This window comes from Erpetoichthys calabaricus, chromosome 2 (genome assembly GCF_900747795.2).
Source record: "Erpetoichthys calabaricus chromosome 2, fErpCal1.3, whole genome shotgun sequence".
NCBI lineage: Eukaryota > Metazoa > Chordata > Cladistia > Polypteriformes > Polypteridae > Erpetoichthys > Erpetoichthys calabaricus.
In genome coordinates, this window is record NC_041395.2 from 76,007,366 (window position 1) to 76,028,447 (window position 21,082).

General features: G+C 40.5%; 2 protein-coding genes across 8 annotated transcripts in view; one reads left to right on the plus strand and one right to left on the minus strand.

The window, feature by feature from the left end:
• Nucleotides 1-3,842, plus strand: part of pogzb (pogo transposable element derived with ZNF domain b) — a 161,265-nt gene extending 157,423 nt beyond the window's left edge. For all 6 annotated transcript variants that reach the window (XM_028793933.2, XM_028793935.2, XM_028793939.2 and 3 more), the window contains one exon: nt 1,448-3,842. In XM_028793933.2, coding sequence (XP_028649766.2) covers nt 1,448-3,620 — 2,173 coding nt within the window. In that variant the 3' untranslated portion in view covers nt 3,621-3,842. The remainder of the gene's footprint in view (nt 1-1,447) is intronic.
• A 3,993-nt stretch (nt 3,843-7,835) lies between these two features.
• The window catches only part of psmb4 (proteasome 20S subunit beta 4), a 29,658-nt gene continuing 16,411 nt past the window's right edge, over nt 7,836-21,082 (minus strand). The window contains exons 1-7 of one of the 2 annotated variants that reach the window (XM_028793942.2): nt 20,633-20,799; nt 17,413-17,619; nt 16,964-17,110; nt 13,644-13,725; nt 9,049-9,165; nt 8,758-8,846; nt 7,836-7,974 (exon numbers count right to left, since the gene is read on the minus strand). In XM_028793942.2, coding sequence (XP_028649775.1) covers nt 7,962-7,974; nt 8,758-8,846; nt 9,049-9,165; nt 13,644-13,725; nt 16,964-17,110; nt 17,413-17,619; nt 20,633-20,754 — 777 coding nt within the window. In that variant the 5' untranslated portion in view covers nt 20,755-20,799 and the 3' untranslated portion in view covers nt 7,836-7,961. Of the gene's footprint in view, nt 7,975-8,757; nt 8,847-9,048; nt 9,166-13,643; nt 13,726-16,963; nt 17,111-17,412; nt 17,620-20,632; nt 20,800-21,082 lie in introns of those variants that run through there. The other variant, XM_051922789.1, reaches the window with a different exon arrangement.

Here is a 21,082-nt window from a genome sequence, read left to right on the forward strand (position 1 = left end):
AATGACAGTTTTTCCCATTGTCTTTGCATTGCTATTACCTGTTTGAAATCAAAATTGTGTTTCCCTTACATGCAAGGAATGTTTTCTTCTTTTGAATGACTTTTGAACAACAACAATAATAATAATAATAGATTCAATTTTTTAGCTTTTGTAATTTCAATAATTTATTAATAAGATGATAATTCCTAAAGGAGACCCAAAGCCCCATAAACCTATACATACCCTTTTATCATACATTAAGCCTTCTAATCTGCTCAGTCTTACCTGGACTAGCATGTGGCACTGGCAAAGCAAAAATTGTATTTAAATTAACTGTCACACATCAGTAACATAAAACATTCTGCACTTCTTCCATTGCAACTTGCAAGGATGATGTTGGCACATCAGGAGAGTTGTATACTGTTTACCTGTTCCAGTGAAGTGACTATCCCTAACCCTAATTTCTTTACAGTCTTTATCATTCAGCATCCTCATCTTTTTGGCACAGTTTCCTCATACAGCTTTTTGAAGAATTATAGTTTATTATCCACCAAATTATGTGATCTTTACAATGATGAACTGAATAAACGCTACAGAATGCCATTATGAACCAGAAAAGGTCATTTGTAGCAAAACAACCTCCAGCAGCAGAATCGGTGAAGCTCTGTGACATAATTCATTTGAAAAAGGAAAAAAATAGGCAAAAGTTTTTTCCCACATGGGAAAAAAATAAATTTATTAAAGTAAAGTTTTGACTGCCTAACCTTCTGTCAAAGTGTGTGACACAATAAATACCAGTGTTATTTCTCCCATAGAAAGTAGCAGTAATAAATGATGGACTGGTAGTCATTTTTAAAATGAAAATCTGGCTAAAACAGTGCAGTGCATTAGTAAATTAATACATAAATGGCAGGTAAATAATGACAGTTTTAATAGGGTATTTTTGTAACCTTGAGAAGTCTGGATCTTACTTTTTGTGACTGTTGCTGGACTATATTTTAAATGGGGGAAGAGCTTAATCTTCCTGGAAATGCTCCAGACACTTGTTGCAGACCTTTGTAGTAGTCCTTTGGAGTAGCAGGGCCATGGGTGGCAGCTGTGCATAAGGCCTTACACACAGTCACATTGGATGTGTGCAATTCATTCAAATTGGTTTATTTATCTTATTTATTTTAAGACGTAGTACTATTCAATTCCATTCATGCATCTGTTGCCTTCATCAAAGTCAGTCCTTACAGGTTTTTTTATTGTTAATTTCACAAAAAATGTGTTCTACTGATAGCTGTTTGAGTAATTTTTAGGTTTGGTGTATTCCAGTGAAAAAACTTGCATAGCAAGAGTTTGTCACAAATAATAAACTGTAGTGGATGTCCATGTTATGTTCTGGGTTTTCTTTCATTACACTTAGTAAACAAATTAATGATGCATTACCATAGCTCAAAAGCTTTTTTGTGTTTTGTCTTTATAGAATCCCAACAAAGCCTTTGGTTCAAACTAAAGAAGTCATAAATAACAACATTAAAGACCAACATCACAGCATTTCAAAGCCCACTGAGGAGGACGAGCCAGCTCCTCCATCTAAAAATGAAATTCTTACTTCTTCTGTAGAGGAAGACAATGAGAAAGACAAGGCAACAGATCTGGAGGGGAAAGGGGCTGAGCAGAAAACCGAAGAGAAGGCAGTGGTGGTAGTGGAAGAGGAGGAAGAAGAGAAGGAGGAGGATGCAGTGATTGTTGAAGGAGAGCCAGTTGTTGCACAGCAGCAAGCACCAGTAATAGTGGAAGATGAGGATGCAGCCATGATGGTTGAGGGGGAGGAGGAGGAGGAGGATGCAGTGGTGGTTGCAGAAAAACCACAGAGAGCAGAAGTAGTCGAGGAAGAAAATTCAGTGATGGTGGAGGAAGAGGAGGATGATGATGTCATGATACCAATTTTAATTACAAATGCAAGGACAGTCAAAGAGAACGAGCTGGATGAAGTTTTAAAAGATGGAAAAGAAGACAATGACGTTGAACTTGTTGAGGCAAACGAGAAGGAGAAGATTGAACAACCAGTCGAGGAGTCTGCTCAAGCGGTCACAGAGTCTGTTCCAAATCAGGAGGCAAATGAGCAGGAAGTACAAGAAAAACCTCAAGAAATGGAAATTGAGCAACCAGAGAGCGTGGAAAGAGAGACTCCCAAAATTACTGAGGCAAAGGAATGTATAGAGAAGCTATCAGTAAAACAGCTTCGGGTCCTCCTTTATGCACTGTGTGCTGGAATCCAAGAAACATCTGAACACTTTCGTATTCCTCAAGGGCTCATCAAGAGCTGGTTGAAAAATCACAAGCAATACATGGAGGAGGAGAGTGCAAAAGGGGGTGCTATCGATTATGGCAAAGATGAGGCAGCCGCAGAGAAGCTGGTTGAATGGGTTTTGGTACAAAGAGAACAGCAGCTGCCCGTTACAGAAGACAACTTCTTACAGAGGGCAACAGAGATTTATTACAAGGCCAATAACTTCCGCATTTCCTATGCATGGGCAGTTGGCTTCATGATGCAGCATAACTTAGGGTTGCAGATAAAAGGAGCAGTAAGCCGAAAACTAACATCTGATATGGAAGAAAACAAGAAATTCTTTGTGGAGTTTGTTCAGAGGCAAATTCACATCCAAGATATCCCTCTCACTGTAATTGGCACTATGGATGAGATTTCTCTCTTTGTGGACTTGGAGGCTCTAGCTTCTGCTGATAATATTCGAAGTAGAGAAGCTGCCTTCCAGTTGTCTGGGACAGGAGAGTCACTTTTTGACATTGTTTTAGGTATTCTAGCTGATGGCAGCATGTTACCCACTGTGATCTTTTTCAAAGGTCAGCATGAGCAACTCTCCACTTCGAGTACCATTTTAGTAGAAGCTAGGCCTGAAGGCTTTAATGAGGATGAGGAGATGGAAATCTGGACATCCAAGGTGTGGCACAAGCACATGGAGTCCCAGAATGGTGGGAAAGGGATGCTTGTGATAGACTCATTCCGTACACACCTGTCCGATGACGCACTGTCATCCCTCAGTGCTGTAAACACCCTTCCAGCTTTTATTCCAATGGGCTGTAGCTCTAAAATCCAGCCTCTGGATGTCTGTATTGTCCCAACCATAACAGCTTTCCTGAAGAGCAAATGGAGCATGTTGATCAGGGACATGCATGAAAGTAAGATTGCTTCTTCCCTGAGGGCCGAAGAACTTTTGCGCCTCCTTGTAAATTGGATCACGGAAGTGTTAGAAGGCATATCTGCACAACCTGAATTGGTGCAGCAGTCCTTTTTGGTAGCCAGTGTTTTGCCAGGACCTGAAGGAATCGACAGCTCAGCTCAGCGAAGTGTTGCTGACATGCAAGATGAGTTGGTGCACTTATTGGAGAAGCGGCTGATGTCGGGAGAGGCAGAGAGAAGAAATAAGCGTGACCAAGAACTCGAAATGGCAGGTCCACTGGAGGAATGGGAAATGACTGATATGGAGGAGGAGGAGGAGGGCCAAGATGATGAGTGTGCTTCTCCAAGCTACAGTGAGCAGGTGCCAGACACCAGGGCTCTTCACCAGCTGTTTGAAAAGGACAGTGATGCCGAGTCGTTTCACGGCTTTGAGGACACGGAGTTTGACCTTTAGTTGCCCTGGGTGGGCACACGCTTCCCAGATTATTAGGATAAAGAGGGGTTTCTGACTCCTGAATCACAGAGACCTGAAAATCATTAACCACACATGAATGACGTGTGCACACGCGCCTCCCACCTACTTGGGCAGGGCGCCGTCACTAGTACCAGTCTTCAGCATGTTGTCTCCCAAACCCTACTTCCCCACTCTACCATCCCAAAAACAAACAAACAAAAAGAGTTGCTTCTGGAAAACCACGGACTCTCGTGGAGTGAGCGCAGGTGGGGAGGGGGAAACAATGAAATGTTGGGACATGCTGGAAAAAAAAAAAAAAACGTATCATGCTCAGTTACATAGACGGGGGACTGGGGCTCGTGGGTGACCTTTTTTTTTTTTTTTAAAAGCGGCCATTGTTTTTAATCATGGTAACAACGGTATTCTGACATGCAGGAGAAGCCTTGAATGGTTTTACCTCAGTTTCATGGGGAGGAGGGCGGGAGGGAGATGATGGAGGGCAGGAAGACAATAATGAATAATGAAAATTACTGTTAAGAACATATTGTTGGGATATATATATATTTTTTTTTTTGTTCTTTTTATTTTAAGAGCACTGCTGTACTTTTTCTTAACATGCATGACGAAAACCAGGTTTAATGTCAGTTCTTTTGAATCGTCTTGTTTTTTGACTGTATGTTTTGGTGATTCCCTGTTTCTTTGACTTGACACTACCGTTTTGCTCACCTTAACGGGGCATTCCTAGGACTTTTATTTTGCTTGAATCTGCTGTCAGGTAGAGGAGATACAAGGGGGCTTATTGTTTGGTCAGCACTACATATGTACATATTCAACAAAGTTGAAATCAAACCACACACACACAAGTACACACAAGCACACACTTGACTACGTGCTACAAGCTGGTAGCCTCTCTTGTCTTGCCATAGACTGAGTTTATATGTCCCACTTGTGTCCTTTCTTTCTTGTGAAGAGTGCTATCTTCAAGTCATGGACATAAAATGAGTAATGCTGCTGGAAGGTGAGCAGTAGAAGTCGGGGAAGCCCCACACGTCGGCTTCCCAACATGAAAAGCACTGGCGTGTCGCATTGGCTCTTTGTAAATATTGTGACACCCAGCACACGTCTTAAGGCCCTGCAGCAGGCTGACCACCACGGTATGGGGACGACTCTTCAGGGCGACAGCATCATGTAAGATACACAGCCCTCCCTTCTTCCTTCCTTCATGCATTCAGCTCTGTGTACAAATAAATTGTGAAGTGCAGCAGTTTTTATTTACTTTAAAGTAAAATGGAAGGGCATTTTCTACTGTAAAAAGTTTATTTGTTCTGTGTTACTTTTCTTGAATCCATTTTTAAATATTAAAAAATCATTTCCAGAAAAAAAATTGCTTACAAAATGTCTTTAATATCAACCATGGAAAACAACTTGGTGTGTTTACAACGGCATTCCTTAGTGCTCCTTTTTTCCCTTCTTGTTTTTCTCAGTACAGAATTCTTGATGTGTGTTTGGAAGCCAGAGACGTGGTGGCATCCGCAGGACTTCAAAGAGCAGCACGTCTGCAGATTGGAGTCGCCGCGAGTCCTTGGTGTGTAGAAGCAAATGAAATCAAAATTGTGATCCGCCAGTTGGGATCAGGTCACAGAAACTGGAGATGTGTGTATATATATATATATATATAGATATAGAGATAGATATAGTTAGTTAGTTAGATAGAAGATATACAACAAGTTTGAAGCCTAAGAATGAACTTTTTGTCATTTGCTGCCCTTTTTTGCAGGCAGTCAAGTAGAATTGGCTTATAGTGGCTTTTAGCCCAGAGGCTTGACGCTGCTGCCATTCCTGCTGGTGATTTAGTCACACTGATCATGCAGAATGCCTTCATGTGTAATGTTTAGCATCAAATTGTTAAACACTTTTGAATAGTGAGAAAAGCTCTATATAAATATAATTATTATTATGATCTCCATGGAATACAGCATTTTGCTTTGGATAGCCAACTAGGGAGCCCTCTCAGTGACAAGGGAGAGAAGAAAAGTGGGAGAAAAAAAAAATTGTCATGAGAGGACGGAAAATGAAATGACTTCTATTCTAATATCAGGTTATGATATGACACAAGAGCAACCTCTGTGACGAGCTGACTGAAACAGCATCTGCTGTGAAAATGAGAGACCACCCCCAGCCCCCCAATCATCTTGGCAGTCTTTCCAGGTCCACAGCAGAGAGCAGTGCTAGCCACTGGTGACATTGTCACTGTCACAGCAGATGATGCATTTCAGTCCGCTTATGTGGCTGTGCTTGCACACCTTCATGTGTTAGCTTCTTAATTCAGCTGCCCCATATTAGACTGCAAGTACTTTTACAAAGAGAATGAAAAAGTCATTTCTGTTCTCAGCCATGTGACACTTGTATTAGTTAAACTGGTCAGTCAGTGACAATATCATAGGTGCATGTAATACTGGATTGCCATTTACTAACACAGCAGATGCAACATAACTGAGTAAACATCAGTCTGGGGGGGACTGTTTGGGAACAAGTGTTACAGGACCAGGCTACAAAAGTGATTATCATAAGTGAAGAGCTCAGGTCTGAGGAAGAATGAACAACAGATTCACGTGTCTTTTTTGTGGAGCAACCATCACCTCCAGAGATCAAACCAAGCCAGTCCAACAAGTAACAGTAGTAGTGCTAAAATAGACATCTTGGGACACACCACTTGTCATACCTTGTTACAGACACAGTATAGCAGAAGAATACAAAATTGTTCATCCTGTCAGTGGAAAATCAAGAGGACACTGTTGGAGAGAACTGTGAAACACAAACACCTCTCCTAGTATTTGAATACAGTAGGATAGATAGCATTACAACCCTAACCCGACAGTGACCTGAATATAATTGAGAGTCTGTGTGACAGACAGAACAAGTCTTCCATGGAGCCATTGCTAGCTGATTTGATTCAACTAGTAGAGGCACTGAAGTCCACGAGGGTCAGCAAACCTGTGTAGCACTTTCTCAATTCAATACACTTCAAACCATTCTGAGGGCAAATGCAAACTCAACTTGCTGTTGGGTCAAGTGCACCTAATAAGGTGGTCACTCAGAATGGAGATATTGTTTGTTGGTGGAAAATATCCACTGACCTACAAAACATCACAAAGAAAGGTTTTCTTTTGACAGCACGCTGATCATTTCCAAGAGAGGTAATAATTGTTCTATCTACTGAAGGAGACATGCAATGAATTCAAAGACTGAATAGAAATATGCTGATGATGAAAACAAAGTAACACAATTAGAAGACAACAGGAATGCTGTGGCTTGTGTAGTTTCTCAAAAAGTTGTCTGTTTAGGCAGACATACGCAAGCTCTTTGGTGCACCTTTACTCCACAAGAAGACAGATGAAGCCATGTCTGATCAGGTTTCCTGTAAAAAAATCGTAGTTCAAATCATGACAAAGACCACACTCCATAAGGCCCCTAATGCCACCAAAAGCACAGGCAAGGATCATTGGCATGCTGCAGGCAGATGTGTCAGCTTTGCCAGATGCTGTGGTTTCCGCCACTCCACTGTCCTGACTGCAGGAATGATTTCAGGAGACCAATAGACCATACTACCTGGTCAGATTGTCCTAAGGTGACCACACCAGAACTAGTTCATCTGAGAGATCATCTAATATCTGTAACCCATACTACTGCTGCCTTTAGCACACCTCCTAGATGCAGGACCAAGCAGGCCACATACTGCTGCTGTAGTCCTGACCTTAACCCCCCCAAAGCACCTCTGGTATGCTCAATATTGCAATATCTGGATAAGTGACCCTCTGCCAGCAACTTCAACAAGCCCTTTGGCACAATTGGGATGACATCTCCCAACTGTAGACTCAGCGGCTCACTGGCTTTTTGGGACCAGACGTGGCAAGATGACAGCTTTTAATGTTCACCACTGGTGTGTTGGTACACCTTTGTTTACTTGTTCCCATTTATTACTTCCAACAATGAAGTTTGACATTTCGATCCAATAATAAGTTGTTCCATCCAGCCACTATCAGACTTTATGGTTTATTTTATATTCTGTGTTTGGTTTTGTAACAAAATTTCTGCAGTATTTTAAAGACTAGAACTGAAGTGGGTCCATGTCTGACGATGGTGACCACAGACCACTCCTGCTGACATCTCTAAACCCCTGCTGTGCATGTGTGCTGCAAGACAAAGTTCACAAGCCAGATTTGGAGTTGTTTATTCGGAGTTTCAATACTAAATAACAAAAGACAATGTTTTACAACCGAGACTCATTTTACAAAATAACAAAAATATTCACTGTTGTGGGCAAAGGGAGCATCCATTTCTTCACTCAAAGCCACTGAAAGAAAAGCAAAAAAAAGTAAATGCTACAAAACAGGACTATTGAAGCAAAATGTGATTTAATTCTGCTAAAAGACGTTGCTGCATACACTTTAATTATCATAATATTTTATATAAATGGTTACTTATTTCTGACAGAATTTAAGTAAACCCTCCAGTGCACATCTGCAGTTAACCCGTGTGGCCTTCCAAATTAGAGTACAGCTAATTCCACTTGACGTCTTCAGTATGGTGACACAACATGTTGGGAGATCACCGTGGGAATCCCTTATGGGATGGAGTACAAGTTTGTGGAGAAAAAAATCCATCATGGGAGGTGCAAAAGTCCCCACCCTCCTTCATAAATGCTCGATATTTTCCTTCATTTGATAAACTTTGGATCAATTTTACCAAATGCACACCCATCAAAAATCCAAATGGTCTTGACACATGCTGCTCCTCGCTTTTGACGGCCATACTCCGATTCCATCAGCACAAGCCTACATACAGTACTTGTGTATCAGATATTCTATAAAACTCTTCAAGAACACGAAGACGCGTTGTTGTTTCAAAGTGACTTCTCCCAGAAAGCCTTTTTTTTTTTCTTTTTAAATAATGACAGTTTAAATCAAACAAATGATTTCAGTTTATCCTGAACATTCATGAAATTTCTTCTCTGGTGGCAAAACTAGTTGAGATGCCTCAGGACTTGTGTCACTCCAAGGCTAACCATTGATTCTCAAGTGGCTACTACTGAACTGTATAGAAAGGATTAAGCTCAGTCATCACTGAAATAACTTACCTGATCATGTTTGCGATGTCCCAGTTAGTTTCACAGGACAGTGGTCCCTCAATTTCCACTCCACTTTCAGTTACCGTTGCAATCTCATACTGCAGAAAAAGTGAGCACACGTCATTAATAGCTGAAGATACTGCTGATTACTGAGGCTTTACACAAATTACAGAATAAAGCAGCGCTCTTCAAACACCACAATTTCAAATGCATGGTCCCCATATTACAAACTTGCGTCATACTTTACAGCTACTTTGTAATATTTGTTAAAGCCTGAAATTCTAATGTAAGATCACTTACTCTGTTATATGAGCGAGCATCTCTGTAATATAGTACTTTCAGGCAACGTTCAACCAGCTCCCGGGCTTCATCTTTACCCATTACAGGTTTGGATTCGAAAGCTTCTCTCATTAAGGGCTAAAAGACAAAACAAAAAAACAAACACACACCATTAAGTGTGGACAAGCAATAACTATAAAATAAAAATGTTAAATTCAACCTGAGAAAACTGAAAAACTGCTCTTCTCACCCCAAATTACAAAGTAAACTACTGTGCGCTGCAGTCTTGGGCATCAGTGCACACACAAGCCAGCCATTGAACAAGAGCACAAAAAGGAAATGGGGAATGAAAAGGCGCAGGAAGCGGAAGCGTTACTGAAAACTACTGCAGAAAAAATATTTACCCTTATTTGAAAAAGGCCCACAATCTGTTTAACCAAAACTTGTGCTGTAAACACCAACTGAATCAGAATTAACTCAAACATGTGATCAAATTAGGCTGGAAGTGTACAACAAATGAAGGCTGTCAGGCTGAACAATGTGCACTACGTGAGTCCTGGGTGGGAGCACACCTACTCCTGCTTCATGTGCCCACTGCAGAGCCTCAACAGCAGTTTAGAAGCCGGCAATATTTGGGGTAAAGGAAGTCGACACCCGCCAAGACTGAGGTCACACCCATTAGTATTTTGGGGAGATCTGTGCTCTGACAGGCTTACCAACTGCAAACTGGTCTTAAGGGGAAGAGCGGGGGAAAAAGAACAAGCCCCTCAAGAATGTACTAATTAAAATTCATTTCCTCCCACAGTACAAAGACATGCAGGTTAGGTGCATTGGCAATCCTAAATTGTCCCTAGTGTGTGCTTGGTGTGTGTGTGCGCCCTGCCCGGGGATTTGTTCCTGCCTTGCGCCCTGTGCTGGCTGGGGTTGGCTCCAGCAGACCCCTGTGACCCTGTGTTAGGATACTGACTGACTGACTTTTGAACCGTGACTACCCCTCGGGTGCTTGACTGTGTAGGTGTGCCATGTGTGAGGGCAATGATGCACAATAAGGTGGCTCTGCTTTGTGTTATACTTGGTCCCGAGTGGTGAAACATCCATTAAATTAAAGAGGAGGACTGCTGTGGGAACAGGTGCGCTTATCAACCACTGAATCACAGCCTCGATCACTGATACGGTATGTTAAGTTAAAGACTGATGTGTGTAGTACTAGGGTGTTGTACCGTGTTAGCCATTATGAATGTAGAGAAAAGCCAAGCAAAATGACACCTTTTATTGGCTAACTAAAAAGATTACAATATGCAAGCTTTCGAGGCAACTCAGGCCATATGTAACATTTAGTTTGTCAATAAAAGGTGTCAATTTGCTTGGCTTTTCTTTAGACTGATGTGTGGTAATCACTGCAAATCTATGTGTCAATTTATTTATACAAAACTCGCTTTATGTAATGAAACCCTGTCGTGATGCACCTCTGTCCCCATTTCATGTCTCAGCAGAGCAGAATAAGACAATACAACATGCTGCCGTTACACTGCTAAATGTTATAATGGCAGTATGAATCCACAGTGTTACTTCTAAATGCTATGGAAGAATAGAACTACTCTTAATAGGTTTGCTTGCTAGGTAAGACCATTTTAATTTAAAACATAATTATAGTAAGGTAATTTATCATAAAACACAAGCTTTTCCAAAATAAAATGATGCTTCAGAAGAGAAATTGTGTGTGTAAAAATAATCTAGGGGATACTTTATGTAGGTGGAAGGAGACCATCTATAAATTTGAACTTGTGCACAAAATAGAAGCAACACTTCTGAAAAGTCAACAAAACACAAATACAAATTGTCTTGTGTTTCCACGGAGTAATGTAGTGCGAATAAAGTGTTTTATTACCTGAAAACGACGACCGATATGATGGGTGCTGGTTCTGTTATTTCAAATGCGTCTACAATCACCGTGTTCATTTCAGAGAGATGGTTGTTTTTTTATTTGGTTTTTCTTTCCTCCTGGCCATCTGACCTTACTTACCTTTTGCTTTGTACAATGCTGTATAATTCACTGCTCAAAAAAAATTAAAGGAACACTTTGTTTGAAAACACATCAGATCTCAATGGGAAAAAAAATCCTGCTGGACATCTATATGACACCCACTGCACGCCCAATCTACCTGGAAAGGGGTCTCTCTTTGAACTGCCTTTCCCAAGGTTTCTTCCATTTTTCCCTACTAGGTTTTTTTTTGGGGAGTTTTTCCTTGTCTTCTTAGAGAGTCAAGGCTGGGGGGCTGTCAAGAGGCAGGGCCTGTTAAAGCCCATTGCGGCACTTCCTGTGTGATTTTGGGCTATACAAAAATAAACTGTATTGTATTATATTGTATACAGATATGGACTGGGTAACGTGTTAGGAATGAAAGGATGCCAAATCATTTGATGGAAATGATAATAATCAACCTACAGAGGGCTGAACTCAAAGACACCCCAAAAATCAAAGTGAAAAAATGATGTGCCAGGCTAGTTCATTTTACCACAATTTCATTGCAGCAACTCAGTAGTTTGTATGGCCCCCCATGTGCTTGTATGCATGCCTGACAACATCAGGACATGCTCCTAATAAGATGACGGATGGTGTCCTGGGGGATCTCCTCCCAGATCTGGACCAGGGCATCACTGAACTCCTGGACAGTCTGAGGTGCAACCTGGCGGCGTCGGATGGACCGAAACATAATGTCCCAGAGGTGTTCTATTGGATTTAGGTCAGGCGAGCGTGGGGTACAGTCAATGGTATCAATTCCTTCATCTTCCAGGAACTACCTACATACTCTCGCCACATGACGCTGGGCATTGTTGTGCAACAAGAGGAGCCCAGGACCCACGGCACCAGCATTGGGTCTGAAAATGGGTCCAAGGATTTCATCCCGATACCTAATGGCAGTCAAGGTGCCATTGTCTGGCCTGTAGAGGTCTGTGCATCTCTCCATGGATATGCCTCCCCAGACAGGCAGTGAGCACAGGCCCCACTAGAGGACGTCAGGCCCTCAGGCCACCCTCATGATCTCTGTTTCTGATTGTTTGGTCAGAGACATCCACACCAGTGGCCTGCTGGAGGTCATTTCGTAGGGCTCTGGCAGTGCTCATCCTGTTCCTTGTTGCCCAAAAGAGCAGATACTGGTCCTGCTGATAGGTTAAGGACCTTCTATGGCCCTGTCCAGCTCTCCTAGAGTAACTGCCTGTCTCCTGGAATCTCCTCCATGCCGTTGAGACTGTGCTGGAAGACACAGCAAACCTTCTGGCAATGGAACGTATTGATATGCCATCCTGGAGAAGTTGGACTACCTGTGCAGCCTCTATAGGGTCCAGGTATCGCCTCATGCTAATTCTAATAATAATAATAATAATTTACATTTGCATAGTGTTTTTCTCACTACTCAAAGTGCTCTCCACACAGGGAGAACCCGGAAAGCGAACCCACAATCTCCTTCACAGCAGCACTACCACTGCGCCACCTGTGAAGATGCTAATAGTAGTGACACTGACCGTAGCCAAATGTAAAACAGGTTTAAAAAACAAAAGTCCGAAAAGAGGAGGAGGGAAAAATGTCAGTGGCCTCCACCTGTTAAACCATTGCTGTTTTGGGGTTCGTTTCATTGTTGCCCCTGTTGTTAGTTTCATTGACACCAAAGCAGCTAACACTGATTAACAACCCGCCTCTGCTACTTTACTGACCAGATCAATAGCCCAGAAGTTTCACTGACTTGATGTTATACTCTGATTAAAAAGTGTTCCTTAATTTTTTGAGCAGTATATTACTGCCTAAAATTGTTTGTTTAATGTTAACTTTCTTTGTATTTACTCACATAAAGCACTTTGAGCTACACTTTTTGGATGAGAATGTGTTGTATAAATAAATGTTGTTGTCAGTAGAGGAGACATATTAGGTATTCGTCCACAATGATTTTACTGGGGAGCAGTGGGTACAAAATTTCAGGATGAGCAGCTCAGCATTCATGGAATTCTGCAACCCAATTAGGCCCTTGTGTCCCTACCGTAGCACACACGAGTTCCGACTGAGAAGCACAAAGCCACGGAGCGTTATAAATTGGCTACCTGTGCCAAGTACAGGGTAGTTGCCAACAAGTTTTGATGTGAGCAAATCAATTACAAGGCACACAAAATACCTCAGATGTATGGTGCGATGAACGGCTCACATCTCTCTATTTGTGCACCAAGTGACGGGTACACAGACTTTGTTAACAGGAAAAGCTGGACATCTACTGTTCTGGAGGTGGTCACTGACGACAAATTAATGGTCAGGGACATTTCTGTTGGGTTACCTGGTAGTGCTCATCATAGTGCTGCCTTCACCACATCACATTTGCACGGGTATTTGAAAATTTAATTCATGTCATGTAACCTAAATGCAAAAAAATATTTCCATTGCAGTTTTACCATTGCTTTGACGACTCTCCTGAAAAGCCATCTCAAGCGAGTGTGCTTTCGAAATTCACTTTTCCGTTAGCGTTTTTTTTTTTGTCTTGCAATCTCAAAATGCGCTTTTAGATGGTTAATGGAAATACAGAAAAAGCAAAAAAAAAAAAAAAACCATAAGTCACAACATATAAACTCACCTGTGCTAAATAGGCACCAAAACCTGTAGCAATAGTGGGGGCTTCATATGCTACTCCAAGCTTGTCTACATAACCTAAAAAACTAGGGAGGAAAAATATATAAATTGTAAAATATACAACATTTTAAGTTTTAGCATTGTAAATCAATTTTTAAACACTTGGTGCTATGTTCAATAAAAAGCAACAAAAATGCTGTAAATGTCAATAACTATTACAACGCTACAATATTTGTACTGCATCTCAAAAAGAAAGATGTTGTTTATTAAGGTGAGGAACATTATTATTTTATTACCTATATATAACCTTACTGGTTTTCCACATGTGAAATATGTACACTAGATTATCTTAACAACGTATGCTTAAATCATGTCAAATGTATTCATGATACATTTTGTGCGGAGTAAGATTTATGTTTAACTAGAACTAATGCACAGACTGATCCTCCATTCACAAACAAGCTTGCTACGTAACCGATTCTCCCCTTATTGTAATGCCGAGTTCTAATTCAACTTAATCCATACTAGTTAGCCAGAACCTCAAACAACTTTTTGGTTTTCTTTTAAAACTTTGAAGAACGCTGGCATCACTGCTGAAACAATGAATGGAAACCATAAGAGCCAAACACAAATCAGAGAGAGACAGAGAGAATACTAATTGAATGCAAGCATTCAGAATAATCTTGCAGCACATACTATTAAGAGGGGTGGAAATTTCCAGAGACCGAATGATAGGATATATAATGATACTTGGGCAATAAGAGAACTTTGTGATTTTCAAAAATGTTTTAATCTACTGCCTGTCACACCAGAAAACCCCATAACATTATTCACCACATTTTTAACTGTAGAAATTAATTTCAATGATCTTGACATCATCAAACTTTAGGTCTGGATGATTCGCTGTGAGATGAGCCCTTAAGTTTGTGTCATGGTTGTCAGCCAATCAAAAAAATATTTAATTTCAGTATGAAGCATTCTATCATTTGAATATATCTGAATGTGCTATTAAGATGTGCTTAGCCATATACACATACGTATAATCCCATATATGGTTCTGCACATGCCTGCCATTACACCATTAAGGTGTTGTTTTCACAATACTATATACCCAGATGTTACAGTTGATTTCAGCCAAGATTTTCTATACAAAAAAATGCTCAACAACAAATAAGTGACCTGAAGGACAGATAGTTGAGAAAACCTTAAATATTAGACTGTAGTGAGCTGGTGGCACATGGTTTCATATGACAATGTGTGTTTCATCTCATTGTTTTCTCCTTTGCAACACTGAAAACTAAAATAAACCCAAACACTCAACTTCTGAACAGATTAGTGTATATTGTAATGTCTATAGTATTAATTAGCAGTATGTCATCCACAGACAGAGTCAAAGCATGTTTGTCTACATTACCATATGGTAGAGAGAATAAAAGACAATACTTGTCCCAAAAGCTTCAGTGAAAAGTGAAGGGTGCACTTTGTATTGGAATCCGCTCATTTTAGTGATGATGCACGGTCTATGGTGGGGTTGTCAAACTCCAGGCCTGCAGTCCATATTCAGCCCTTGGACCTTTTTAACAGCCTGTGTTTCATCGATATTCAAAACATGTCACATATGGCCCACAAGTTAGTTAGTTTCCTCTTTATTGTTAGTTTTATCTGTAGTTAGAATGGAAACTGTAATGACCCAACAAGAAAAAGTGAAAAAAAGGTGACATATCACAATACCATAAAGAATTTGTTTTAGCACAATGCCAAAGATGTGGCAGACTTGATGATGGGGAAAGCAGCCTGACGTCTAACACTGCTGCCATAACACCCACTTTTTAAAGCTCCATAGGTGTCACGAGGGGCCATGCTTCTGTGGCTCACCTGACAGCTACCAATGCCCTGCACAACTCTTCTGGGTTTTCAGCGACTTGATTGTTGCATGTGGATTAAAAAAAAAAAAAAAAAGAATTTGCATTTCCACTCGCGTGGTCTGGGTGATCCATCAACATGTTTAAACCATATATATATTTTTTTTTTTAATATGTTATCGTGATGTTGTGAACATTTAGACTCAAACAACTATCTGACTAGCACTTATCTCTATCATGTTGTTTTAACATTATTTTTCTGTACTAACGCGGTTTACTCTTAACATCCGATGACAGGGTGGTCTTCTAAACCCCAGGATGCACCATACTTGACTTCACAACTCTCTTTACCCCAATACTATATCAAAGTGTAGAACAGAAGTAATCCTATGTTTACGAAAGTCTAATGTCACATGACTGGGGTGGTTTCCTTTTACAGCTTTGCCTAGGGCAGCCTTCCTAACCTGCTGCAATGTCCAAGACAACTTAATAAGATGGAAGGCAGTTTCAAGAGAGACGCAAAGCAGACAATAGAACTGTGACAATACTTATATTTCTTGTGTGGAAAGGATATGTGGTGTTAGTTGTTTGTTAATATATTCTGGCCAGAGCTGGGTATATAAAGTTTGTTTTTGATCCCCCTGGCCTATGGGATGGTAGAAGCAATGCATTTCATTTGGCAAGTTATCAATAAATTCCACTCCCAAAGATAAATACTACTTTATTTTTCCCAAGTGGGAAATCTAACCTGTTCAGAAGCTCAAGAAATAAAACAAACACCATCACCTCTCAAAACACACAAAAGGATTACAAACAAGAAGAAAATGTCTGACTTGGCTAAAGATAAGAGAGAGCAGTCACAGTGAGGCATGATAATGGCATACTGCTGTAGGCATGAAGCAGCCCCAGTGGTGTTTCTTCACACACTCATTTCTTGACTAACAGTACTCAGTGTTAGTGCACAAAAGAAAAAAACAGTTTTCCAACATTTGTCCTCAGAGTTATCAACGCAAAATTGCAGTGGAAAATAATATTACTTAACTATACCCATTTTATTTAACCCCCTAGCAATAATACAACTATATTTTGATACAGTTAGACTAGATGAGATTTTGGTATCAGTATATAAATATGTACAATCATTATTCTTCTCTATTAAAGATAACATTTTTCATCATTTATTATATTTCTAACTTGTTTTAATTCAAGTCTTCAAAACATCCATCCATCCATTGTCTCCCGCTTATCCAAAAGTCTTCAAACAGAACTTGAAAATGCCAAATATTTTAATGTTTTCACTTTTCAAGGTTGTGTGGACAATCTGCAAACCAGTCTTAAAAAAATGGTGGTGGTGGAAACACCCAGGCTGTGCAGTGGGGTAACGGTACTAGAACATCAATGCTAAAGAGCAATGCTGATTGCAGGTATGAGAAAAATTCACATTCCGTAAGTGTTTGCCTACCTTTCTCCATTGTAGAAGCCTCCAATGACAATTGTATTCCACAAAGGATTCATCTTGCTTCTCCTATTGTACAGCACACGAGTAAGCCACGAGTGAATGGCTTTAGGACTGTAGCTGTGACCATCACCAAGGAGCTCCTCATCAATACTGGGGGGGGGGATTAGACAACAAAAAAAATATATATACTGAATTCAACAAAAAAAAAGGCACTGTGAGTCTACTTATGCTTCACATTGACATTTGAAAAAACAAGCACCAAAACTGAATAGCTGTTCTCAGAAACCTTTGAAAAAAGGGTGGGGGGGGGGAAAAAAAAAAAAACATGGTTGATTCCCTGATGGCAATTAAAATGTCAAAAGGAAACCTACAGTCTCAGTCTGATTGTTTGACAGTCATAAGCTAACATTTGACTAAAATGAATGAACCCCTGTGCCCTTTGTAATACTTACACCATCTGTTCAATCACTTGCTTCAAGTATTGGTAGTCAGCATAGTCTCCAGATGCTCCAAGTATAGTGTTGTTATTGACTTTCATGAGACGCGAGATGTTTCTAAATCTTGCCAATGAACCATAAGAGCCAAGCATATCAGCAGCAATGACCACTCCTTTCTCAAACTTCACCCCCAAAACTGATGTCCCAGTTACCATGGGGTTGCTGTAGAATGTGACAAGGAAAAACAGCAGGGTCAAAAAGCAGACATTCTATGTGTTCCACAAAAACATCTTCAAAGCAGCCCTCCAGTACACAACATCTATGGGAATCCACTCAATTAGTAAGATTGTATGATAACCGACATCTGCATTTCTCAAAATGTGTGATCCTAAGATAACTTGTTACATGGACAGAACACCTGGTCAGCCTTAACTAAAGCTGTATCTTCCACATCATAAACAGTGTTACTCCACAAATATGGAGGACACAACTACTTGGACTGATCTGATCAGGTGCCTGGTATTACAGTGTAAAGTACCACTACAGTGATCTTCAAGTCACGGTTTGAATCTGTTTTACAAACATTAACTGAAGAGAGATGCCACACTGCGTACTTTACTCTCTGCAAAAAATCTCATCTTTATGTAGTTCTCAATTACCTGAATAATTCTTTTTATTTCTGTTTCTAATTAAATCAATAAAAGAAAAAACAAAGTGCCAATATACTACAAATAGGGTGGCACAGTGGTAGCGCTGCTGCCTCGGAGTTAAGAGGCCTGAGTTTGCATGTTCTCCCCGTGTCTGTGTGGGTTTCCTCCCACAGTCCAAAGATATGCAGGTTAGGTGCATTGGCGATCCTTATATTGTCCCTAGTGTGTGCCCTGCAGTGGGCTGGCACCCTGCCCGGGGTTTGTTTCTTGCCTTGCGCCCTGTGTTGGCTGGGATTGGCTCCAGCAGACCCCCCGTGACCCTGTGGTTAGGATATAGCAGGTTGGATAATGGATGGATGGATGGATACTACAAATACTATTGTGTGTATTCCAAAACTGCTTCTTTTTTTTTTTTTTTTTAATTAATAAAAACTGATGGCACATGGCACAGCGGTTTGAACTGCTGCTTAAAAGTTCCACCCAACCCAGCCACTGTGGAATCTGCAGGCCAGTTCAGTACCCAGACTCTACTAGAGTGAAGCCATGCTGTTGTAATAGGTGCAGTATGCGGTTTAGCATTGCCTTACAGAAATAAGCAAGGCCTTCCCTGAAAAGGCGTTGTCTGGATTGGAGTATATGCTGCTCTAAAACCTGTATATATACCTTTCAGCATTGATGGTGCCTTTCCAAATGTGCAAGCTGTCAATTCCACAGGCACTAATGCACCCCCGTACCATCAGAGACGCAGGCTTTTGAACAGAGCACCGATAACAAGCCAGATGGTCCCTCTCCTCTTTATTCCAGAGGAGACGGTGTTCATATTTTCCAAAAAGAATTTCAAATTTTAATTAGTCTGACCACAGAACAGTTTTCCACTCTGCCTCAGTCCATTTTAAATAAGCTTTGGCCCATAGGAAACGTTGATCAAGTTCACATATGGTTTTTCTTCTTTGCATGACAGAGCTTTGACCTGCATTTGTAGATGGTACAGCGAACTGTGTTGCCAGACAATGATTTCTGGAAGTGTTCCTGAGCCAATGCAGTGATTTCCATGACAGAATCATGCCTGTTTTTAATGCAGTGCCGCCTGAGGGCCCGAAGATCACGGGCATCCAATATTGATCGGCCTGGTCCCTTGTGCACAGAGATTTCACCAGATTCTCTGAATCTTTTGATGATGTTTTGTACTGTAGATGCAATTTCTTGCAATTTTACACTGAGGAACATTATTCTGAAATTGTTCCACAACCTGTAGACGCGGTTTTTGGGTAGATTGGTCAACTTCTGCACATCTTTACTTCTGAGAGACTCTGCCTCTCTAAAATGCTCGTTTTATACCGGTTACTTACTAGTTGCAAAATTCTCCTCCAGCCATTTCTTTTTAGTACCTCTTTTTTTAACCCTTTGTTGCTCCCATCCCAGCTTTTTTGAGACATGTTGCTGCCATCAAATTCAAACTGAGCTAATAGATTTCATGAAATATCAGATGTTTAAAGTGAGACATTTTTACTATGTTTTCTATGTTCTACTGTGAATAAAATACGGGTTTATGCGATTTGCAAATCACTGCATTCTGTTTTTATTTACATTCAACACAGCTCTCCAAGTGTTTTGGAATTGGGGTTGTACTTGCCTATCTAAAGCAATTTTACTATTTATATAAGTTAAACATATTAGATCTGGATGAAAATATCTGTAAGGTGTATCTACATTTCACGTTAGCAAACATTAATCCATGTTTATTGTCTACATTGAGCATGCATTACAATGATACATCATCGGACATCATGCAGTCAAAATCCAAATGACACTGTTATTTTTTAATTGTATTCACTATATTGCCAACCGCAGCAATATGTTTACATTATTTCTGATAGATACTTTAAGGCAACACAATTTTTCCAACTAACACAATTAAATTACCCGACTTGTTCAAAGTCTCACTACTGGTTGGTGTGGACCGAAATTGCAAGCTACACTCTTGACTGTTACTCCTCAACTGCCTGTAATTTGGGGACGACTAACCTGGTATAAGCACCCGTTACCTACAAAGTATATAATTACCAAGATGCATTTTCTATTTTTCCCTCCTTCCTATCAGAACACAACCAACCAACCAACCAGAGAAATGTCAAAGATGAATGGGCGCCGTGAACGAAGGTGGCGGGCTTTCCCGACAAATGTTACTCTAGAAAGTATACTTGAACCATACAAGCACCCAGAAATAACATGGCGTTATTATTTTAACAAGCGGTTAAATAGCGCAACACAAGTTATACTCAGTGACAGCCAGTACTGCCGTACACAAGAGTATGATCGGCCTGAAAAGCAAAACATGCATTAATGTACAGGAAAATCACTGCGAAGGATTCCGCTCGCAATTCCATACGATTCGTTGCTTTATTTGTAGAACTATCAAGTTTATAAAAGAATAAAGAAGCATTCGCCTCGGTCTCCCTCTGCCTAATGCCACCATGTTGATGAGACAGCACACAGATTCGCTCACATTTGAAAGTGAAAGCGCTGGCGTCATAATCGTTATTTAAACGCTTCTTCTCCCGAACAAGACACAACTCAAAACTTACAGGGTATGTCTGATGGGTCCACATCCTGGGAATGTGTAGTCGCTTTGACCAGGAAAGTTATAAAACTGCCCAGGTTTCGGCCCACTGCCCCACAAATTCATCCTTAACTGATCGGACTCCATCTTTGAAGCTGGCGAATGCCGGTGCGGAAGTGACGTCGATATTTAGTGGCAAAGCCTTGAATGTCACATGACCAGGGCATTGCACTGTGGGATTGAACTATGCTTACAAATAGACAAGGTAAACTTTGCATATTTATTGGCAACTGCTGGTGGTAGAATTACTACTGCCTCAATTATTTCACTTTTTTAACTATAAATATGAAAAACTACATATTTTAACACACTGTTCTATAAAACGTCAGGGGAATACATACATCAACATAACCTAAAGCACGTTTTACTTAGCAAAAAAAAATCTGTACTACCCGTTATCTGAAAAATCATACTA